Raw genomic sequence first — 9,023 nt, 5'->3', positions numbered from 1 at the left:
TGACAATACCTTAGTATATTTTATTATTTATTATTATTTGTTTCTTTCGGTTAAGTCACGTCTAAAGATAAAATAATAAATTAAATTAAATAATAGAATACGACGTTTCGATTGCAACACAAGCGATCGTCATCAGGTATAATGAAATAGCGACATAAAATCTAACCAGAAAACTATAGACAGAGATATTAGCAGACAGATATCACCAAGATACATAGAGAGAGCAACACAGGTAACAGAGAGAGGTGGTCGTCTCTGTGGGGTGGCCTTAAATAGACAGAGGAGGGCGGAGGCAGAGAGAGGGAGGGGGGTTAGAGAAAAAATTAGCATATCAATGAGTGGACAACAAAACGTGGTGCTGCAAGTGCGATGACACGGCAAGCAAGCCTGAAAATCAGGAGAAGGACACACTAAAATTAGTATCTGTGTATATATATGTAAGGTTTTTAAGAAATATATTTTTCACCCGGGCAAAGCCGGGTACTTCCGCTAGTGTTATATATATATTGAAAGGCTTTACACACAGGGACACGGTGTTGGTGTTAATTCTGACGGCCGTGCTTGTTTGCATCCCTTTGCCAATGCAGCAGCAGCAGCAGCGGCATCAGCAACAACAATCACCAACGGCAACCCGTTCGGGTGGCGGGGGAGGAGGTTGCAACCTTTCCGCGTGACGTCATAGCCGCAGCAAGTTCACGCGTTACATGACGTCATTTCGCCTGAGTGTGACGTCACGGTCCCGCCTTTCCCCTCCCCTCCCCCAACCCGTGTAACATGTGCGCGGACATGGCGGCCAAGGTGACACGGAGTTTGGTGGCGAGGCGGGGTTGGTGACCCGGGGACGTCCGTCACGGCGTTTCCCAGTAGCAGGCAGCGACGGGGAAGCGACACAGCAACTTTCTTCACTCAACAACCTCGGGCCGTCTATTTGTTATTTATTCCCGCTGTGTATCGCTGCAGAGACGCGCGGTCGTACGAAGCCCCCACTTCGCGGTCACTAATTAAGCTGCAGTTGACCGCTAATTGACTCGGTCGAGCTGCTGGGCGCGCCTTGACCATGGTACGGGTATGGACGCCTCGCACACCCACACCACGCATCCATCTCCTTACCCGCGATCACTCCACTCACTCCACCCCAACAGTTCACGTTCAACACTCGCATGCCGCCGTCACGATCCATACACAACGCAAACGCCGACACACATGGCTCTCATTGGAGGCACAATTAACAAACCAAAAAACTCAACATCCGTCAACAACACCGTGGTCTTAATAGAAACAAATATCTAACCGGCGACGTTTCGGGCAATGGCCCCCTTCATGCCGCGACCACACACATCACACCCCCCACCCCCCCATTACATCAAAATCGGCGACGTTTCTGGAAATGGCCCTTCTTCAGAGGACATAATTCAGAATCAGAATATTTACTTATACTGGAGAAATTCCATGAGCTATAAAGTTCTTGTTCACAGATGGTGCAGTTAAAAGCCCTTTCCAGAAATGTCACCGATGTTTTTTTTACCTCTATAAAGGTCACCACCGTTTGTGTGTTGACGAGCGTGTTGAGTGGTTTTTATTTCGCTAATTGTGCTCCGTGCACCCACTGCGAACACATAGAAGCATCGCCACCAACTAATGTATTGGAGGCAGCGTAACAAGTAGGTTGACGACACCTGCTGCGTGTAAGTGTGTGATGGCTTTCAGGTGGCCTCCACTCGTATACACACGGTATGATGCCTAGTACTTGTAAGTAAGGGATATAATACAACTCCCTCTTTAATCTGGGGCATGTAAGATGCATGTAAGATGCATGCCATGCATGTCAAGGTGTAGGTGGGGAGCGGTGGTGCAGGGGTCAGCGCGCTGCGCTACGAACCCGGCGACCCGAGTTCAATTTCCGCTCACGGCCAACAAGCGGCCTGGGCCTCCCCAAGGTCGACTCGGCCTCAAATGAGTATCTGGTGCGGTGTGTAAACATCGCTGCTGGGGGAGACAAAGGCGGCCGGGCGTGGTGCTGGCCGTGCCGGTCTTAATAGGTGCTACTTGCTAACAGCACTTGCCCCAACAGTCTGTTCAGGCTATACGGGGGGTCTTTGTCTTGTATGTCAGGATGGTTACACGCATGTCAAATGTCTCCCATACGGATTACAAGACGCCCCCCCCCCACACTTTTGCCTTGAGGGGAAAGTGTTCGTCCTATAATCCGGATAATATATTAACTCTTCTCCTCTGGGTCCCTGCCGATTTCATATCTGTAAGATTAATAAGGAAGTTATTCGCCAAACTGTAAATGCAGGACCCTGCTGGTGAGGATTAAAGGAATAACTAAAGAATACCTGCTGAATTGTTTATAATAGGACGTGTAATGATGCTTGTGAGAGATTACATTGTAAAATGTCGTGGCAATAATTTGAAAGTTCCTTGGTCAAATCTTGCAAACGGCAAATACTGGGTAGTTTTAAAACGGTTGGAATAAAGTTTGTAAAAGGTCACCACACGTTTTTTGCACGTCGACAAATTATTGTTTCGGCGAACTCGCCAACATTATTACTGTCATCATTCCGTAAGTGTGTTATGCAATCTAAGCAGACCTCCCTGCAGCTGGTTTATATGTAGAACTGTATAGTAACCTCTGCCTGCCAGAAGTTCATTGACACAAAGTGTGCGGAGAGCACTTAAAGTTCACCGTACTCCCGTGTAGCTTTCGTGTGTGCATTGACAAGACTGACATTGCAATGTCATTGGTTTACAGTATATAACATAACAAAAAATACATCGGTGCAGACATGAAAATTACTTTCTCATGCCGCTGCTTGTGGTCGTGTCTCCACGGGAAGGAGCTTTAGAGAGCCCTGCCACAGGGTATTCGGCCTACTCTTCCTTTGACCCCATCACATACGCGACCTGCCGATGGGCTCACTGCGGTGTGCCCATGTGTACTTCGACCCTTGTTTGAAAACCCACTGAGATGGGTTTCTTTGAATGTGGAATTGTCAAAGTGTTGAATGTGTGATGCCAGTGTGGATTCATTGTCCTGACTGAAGAGTGTATGGAAGGTTCGCCTGTTACTGATGCACATACTGCACACTACACAATTCATCTGCTCATGGGTAAGGGGGAGACCTGGCCTGTGAGTCATGAATCAAAATAATGTGTCCTGAGCCATTGTGACAATTAGTTTACCAATTTCAGCGGGCCTTGCCAAATAAAGAACGATTGCCATTGACAATGATTGTATGTATCAGTTAATCATTTGCCTGTAAGTTACTCCTTAAAAACCTCAAGTGATTTAGATTATTCACCGCTGCTGCTAGTCAAACTTTAAATATTACTTTGCCTTTCATTGTTATTATGCTTCAGATACTGCAACGATGTGTTTGACTGTGCGTGTGTGAATTGATTTCATCTCGCTAAATGAAAATGAGAAATGAAGTAATATTTCTGAAATACAATTCACTTCTGCCGTCATGTGCTTTGTCACATGCCGTTTTGTCAATGCTATTGCCAATGTCAATGATGGTGTTGTATTACAGATTTCCGTCACGAAGCGAGCGGATGCAGCTGAGCTTAAAAACGTGTTTAATAAGGTATGGCAACACTGCGACCATTCTAAAATGTAAGGCATCGGTGCTTAAGATATGTTCATTTGTAATTTGCGGCCAACTTGGCATTTGACGTGTTTGCAGGCTGTACTGTGTGTTTACTTTCACGATGTTCCTGAACAAGCACATGGAGTGAAACGTCAAGCTTCGTGCCGAACATCATGCTTTGGCAACCCGAAAACATCGCAGCTGTACAGTGCGATTGTGAACACCCGCGTAGTAGTAGTAGTGTCAGTCGTCTCTTGAGGTCTGACATCAAATCAAGTTTTTTACGTGTCAAACAGTGAATGTTTTTGTTCTCTTGTCATCGGTTCATGGAGTGCAACACTTATCAAATTCCCTCTTATCTGGTGGAGGTCAAAAGACTGTAAACAATGCCAAATAGTTAAACTTCTTGTTGTGTTGTTGGCTATGGAACCTGTCTGTTTGGTTTGTACACAAGGGCACCCACGCGCTAATGAATGCAGGAACGAGCTATGCCCTTGATTATCGTTTGTTTTTATTACCGGCCGTAACTACAGAAGTAAACACGGCCAAGATGCATGAGGAAGCATTTGACTGATAATGGCTTGGTTTGGCTGGAAGTGGAGCGTGTATCTACGCCTCCATTCTCGCTGACCTCTGCTGCAGTCTGCTGCTTCTGAGCAAAACGTGCTCCCGGCGTATGCCATGAATTAAAGTGCCACATTTTTCTGTGATTTAATCTAATTTTCACCAGCAGTTATTGAGCCTGTTTACCAGCGGCCGTTGGGCTGTTTGGAGAGACGCTTGTGTTGAACGTGCCGGCATACATTGTTTATAGCAAACTGATGTGATGTTTGCACACTGTACTTTGACATTGTCTCGTTACGTAAACTTTGACACACGTTTATATCGCAGTACGTGATGACAACTGAACAGAATGAATGCTGGTATCTGGTATCGTATGTTTTGGGTGTCCGACTTGGCGTCACAAAACTGCTCCACATTTTTCAGGGTTTCAAAATTGTAGGTATTTTGAAATGTGTATATATATTAGTTTTACATTTGACAATATGATTTTCAGTGTTACACTGTTTAAGCCTTTTTTTGCAGCAGGCTTCATTCCCACCTAGTACTCCGTATACGGTTTTGTGTCTTGAAAGCATTCATCCTTCAGTTTTGACACCGAGTTATATTTATTTACATGGGTAAAATGCAAAATTACCTTTGAGTCATGAGGGATTTCCAAAATTACTTTACAATTGTAAATGCTATATCGGGGTGTATGCATTAGCTATAGCCTTAACATTTTAACTGCAATGTTACTTTGAGGTACTGTACAAAAACTTATCTTACAATAAAAAAGGCTACAGTTCAAAGGACAGGAAAGAAAAACCACAACAAAGTTTCTCAAAGAGAGTCTTTGAATTTTTTTAATTTAAAAATAAATACAAACAAAAAATACAAACTCTATAGCAGTACAAATTATCGAAAGCCCATTCACGGTGCATTACGATCATGTGACCGCTCTTTCACAGCGCACACATTTGTTTTTTTCTGCCATGCTAACTCAATCTTGCAGCAAAACTGCTCTGCGTATAATTACGCGTTAAACTTGAGTGCAATGGTTATATAGATTTATTTTTTATGCATAAATTTCCACCAGGCAGCTTATCTAGAGTGCCGGCCCGGAATATGTTGCTGCAATAAAATTGTTCGTTCTCTTGTTCGTTACTCATTCCGGGCCCGTAGCCCGTTGCCTTCAGCATTCTCTCACACCCTCCGTGTGAGTGCAGTACGCGAGCGTCGAGCACAATGGAGATCGCTTCATGGCTCCAGCCGACTTTGTGCAGCACTTCCTGGGCCTGCTCCGCCAACCCAACCACAATCCGCGCGCTGTGAGCACGCTCGCTGGCGTAGCCGACACCAGCAAAGATGGGTGCGTTGAGCTGCCGCATCTGTGACTTGTTTCAATCGCCCGGCGCCGTGTTTCATTCCGTTAAAAAAGCAAGTCTCGCAATTCTGCGACGTGTTTTTTTGGTTTGTGCCGCGTATTGATCGGCACGAATGACTCGCTGCTACGGTCGTAATATTTCTTCCGGAGTGAAAAAAAAGGGCACTGTATTGCGCATTACAATCAAATTAAGTGAGTAACCGAATAGCTACAACGGCGCACTGCCCTTGCGTTTCCATATTGCGCGGAAACCACGAATGCAGTTGTCTTGCTCGCGGGCATGTTCCTTATCGCAACATTTCGTGACCCGCCCCGCCCCTGTCCCTGTAATATCGATCCCGCGCCCTGCCCCGCTCGTGGCCTCAGGCTCATCTCCTTCCAGGAGTTTGTGGCGTTTGAGTCGGTGCTGTGCGCCCCCGACGCCCTCTTCATGGTGGCCTTCCAGCTCTTTGACAAGCAGGGCAAAGGCGAGGTCACCTTCGGTGAGTGTCCCGTTAAGCGTTTCTAATGGGGACTAAACGGCAGGGCACGGCACCCTTGCCCTTCCCGGTCAGCACCCTCGACCTTTTTCTCGCTGCCTTCCTGGTCATCTGCTCTGTCCGTGTGCAGGAAACGCAGCTCGTTGGACGGAGATGTTTACAAGAAAGTAAATTAAAGTGTCGGCCAAATGCTTTTTTTGGCTTTAAATGGTTTTGTTGTTGCGCCGTGGGTCATGTGAACAATTAATTTAGTCTGTTAAAATAATTAGAATTTGTCAACGTAGCGAGTGCAAAAATAGTTGAAGATTTTTATACTAATTCTTGTGTCATAGAATGCATTTTTTAGGGAACTGGCCTTTGCGGCCTGTCAGATGTGCAGCTAATATGTGTACCTTTTGTTTCTGCCACCAATAGCATTTTCTGAATATTAATTGGATTGACGCGTTTGACATGTCAATTTCCACATTTCCGCCAGGGGAACTTTTTCTCCATTTAAAGGGTTCCAGTGGGAGAGAAAAAAGTGACCTTTGTGCGCTTGTCAGTAATCCATCCCTTCTCTCGGTCGCATCAAACCCGATTACACTGCCAACTCAATCTTTCACCCTCCTTTAACCAAGGTTCTCCTCCTTATAAAGGACCGAGCAGGTATTTCACTTGCGGTGGTGGGCCTAGGTGGGTTGAGGATCCAGTATAGTGCAGCTACCGTATTTATAGGGCTCGTCCTGCAGACTTTACTGCCCTCCTGCCAGCTGGTCTTGGGACTCATTTCACCTTGCGATGCACATAAAGTCGATGACAAACACGGCAGAGATCTAACCCTCAGGGTGTTTCTGCCTAAAATATAATTCAAGACTGGTTCGTGTAAAGCAGAAAAACATCAACATTGTTGAACACAATAAGGCATTGCATCAGGGAATTTTATTTTTGGACCCACGACCCCGAGCAATAAGGTCTCTCGTGTATCCTGCATCTTCGTTGCTAGTTAATTACTGAAACGGTACTTTCGCGAGTTGCTTTATGTAACCGCTGTTTAATATTATTAGCTCCTGATTGTGTGCAGTGGATGGGTTTAAATCTGTGACGCTCTGGGCTGTTGAGCAGTGGGTAGCGTGTCGGCAAGGCCCTCTCAGGGCTCCGTGTAGAAGCTCATTACAGGCCGAGATATTCATACTGACATACCCTAACATTTCATTTTATGTATTCATTTGCGCACTTAATACAATTAGTTACAGACATGGGCAGTGGCAATTTAGTCATTAGTATAATTAGTGTAATTTATCCTTGACAAAATGACAATGCGGATACAATACTATTGACATGAGACTGGCGAGTGTGCTGTCACATAAACATGCAAGAAGCTGGAAATTATTTATGAAATTGAACTTTTTTTTTCTTCTTCTTTTGGAAGGCGATAATTTCAGCGTTTTGTAAATGTTGGTTGTGTCTGGCAGACGGGGTGAAGGAGGTGTTCAGCCAGACCGACATCCATCAGCATATTTCCTTCAACTGGGACTGCGACTTCATCCGGCAGCACTTTGGCCACGACCGCACCAGGCGCCTCATCTACTCCGAGTTCACGCAGTTCTTGCAGGTATAATAAACGCACGCCCTCCCTGCATGACCTCTACGTCCCTGCTTGTGGAGGGGTTATCGTATGCTTATCTTTAAGACGGAAACGCGTACTGAACCACGTGCCGTTTCGTTTCTGCCGTGACTCAGTTTGTTAACGCTGTATTTTATTGCGCAAAAAAGCAACTGTAAAGATTTTCCGTGAAGGTAAGCTAGACGGCATTCCCATGCTCCCCTTGTCGCTTTTTCAGTGGCCTGTACAAATGTTCGCAACTGCCGGCGCTCCCAAGACCGTACGCTGCCTCGCCCATGTTTGATTGCGTCTAATGTTTCCTGCTGAGTTCCTTCCGGAGGTGTCGGGGAGAGCCTTTCACTTGTCCATTATAGTCCAAATTGCTGCTGTCTCTTGCCACTGAAACGTGACTCCTCCAGAAGCTGGCAGAGGGATTGGGTAGGGTTTGTGTGGACCCTATAAAGGGAGGGGGTGGGAGCTGGAGGGGTGCAGGCAGAGATGTAGGGTAAGGCTGAGCGGGGTGGTGGGGGGGCAGGGTTGGGGGGCGAGGGGAGGCGGGGGAGCTATGTGAAGAAGCACGGGTTTAAAATTACACCACCTTCGAAAAATGAAACCTCTTTCAGGCCACAAAATCAAAAACTCTTTAAAAAAACGTCTCTGGAGTTGCAAATGTAATTGTGACAAGCTGTCAACCTTTCTCTTGCACGCGGAGCTCTTTATCACTTGCAGGACAGTGCATGAAATGCATGGCTAAGTACGGCTGCAGTAATTGTTGGTGCAAGGGGGATTGCCACTTAGGCATGTTGAACATGAGAACAAGAGCACTTGTCGCTGTACACTTCATCTCGTGTAACAGAAACTCACGGTAATCAAGTACAGGTTTTCTGTGCAGGAGAAAAACCAGGTCTGTTTTTAATTAAGTGACACGTAAACATTCGCCCTTTTCTCCATATAACCTGCTTTAAAAATCGAGTTGATGTTTTGCTTTTCTTTTTACAATGCAGCAGAAAACGCGGTCATATGATTTTGTACAAAAATAATTCATTCAGTATTACGTAATCGGCCGCGAGTTGCCTTTTTTCCCGCAATGGTGCGAAATTAGCACGCGCCGCGAAAAGCTCTCAGCAGAACGAGCGAAAGCATTTGGCAGCCGTTACTACCGAGACTACGTGTTTCTTTACAGCAGCGTGTTTCAACTCTCTTGCACACCCTCAGCCCTAGCCTCCTTTTTTTTTGTTCACTCTGCCACCACACTTTACGTTTTTAAGGAAATTGCCCTTTTTATTTAACTGGCAGTAAGCGCAATGAAATTAATTACTTTAAAATTGATGATTTGGACTCTAGTCAAAGACAGTAGTCTTGAGACTACCGTGGGTAAACATAAGGCATCTCTGGACATGAATTAATCGGGAAGTCAACTGCTGCAGGTTTTGGCTGCGCAC

The 9,023-nt window shown here is 45.7% G+C and overlaps 1 protein-coding gene across 1 annotated transcript in view; it reads left to right on the top strand.

Moving 5' to 3' along the window:
- Window positions 1-771: 771 nt before the first annotated feature.
- Window positions 772-9,023, top strand: part of LOC144720863 (electrogenic aspartate/glutamate antiporter SLC25A12, mitochondrial-like) — a 30,325-nt gene continuing 22,073 nt past the window's right edge. Inside the window, exons 1-5 of the mRNA XM_078597960.1 lie at window positions 772-1,060; window positions 3,537-3,590; window positions 5,363-5,505; window positions 5,887-6,002; window positions 7,451-7,590. Coding sequence (XP_078454086.1) covers window positions 1,058-1,060; window positions 3,537-3,590; window positions 5,363-5,505; window positions 5,887-6,002; window positions 7,451-7,590 — 456 coding nt within the window. The 5' untranslated portion in view covers window positions 772-1,057. The remainder of the gene's footprint in view (window positions 1,061-3,536; window positions 3,591-5,362; window positions 5,506-5,886; window positions 6,003-7,450; window positions 7,591-9,023) is intronic.

This window comes from Lampetra planeri, chromosome 10 (genome assembly GCF_965212315.1).
Source record: "Lampetra planeri chromosome 10, kcLamPlan1.2.h2, whole genome shotgun sequence".
Taxonomy (NCBI): Eukaryota; Metazoa; Chordata; class Hyperoartia; order Petromyzontiformes; family Petromyzontidae; genus Lampetra; species Lampetra planeri.
Note: the sequence above shows the minus strand (reverse complement) of the source record. Positions and strands in the feature narration are given on the sequence as shown.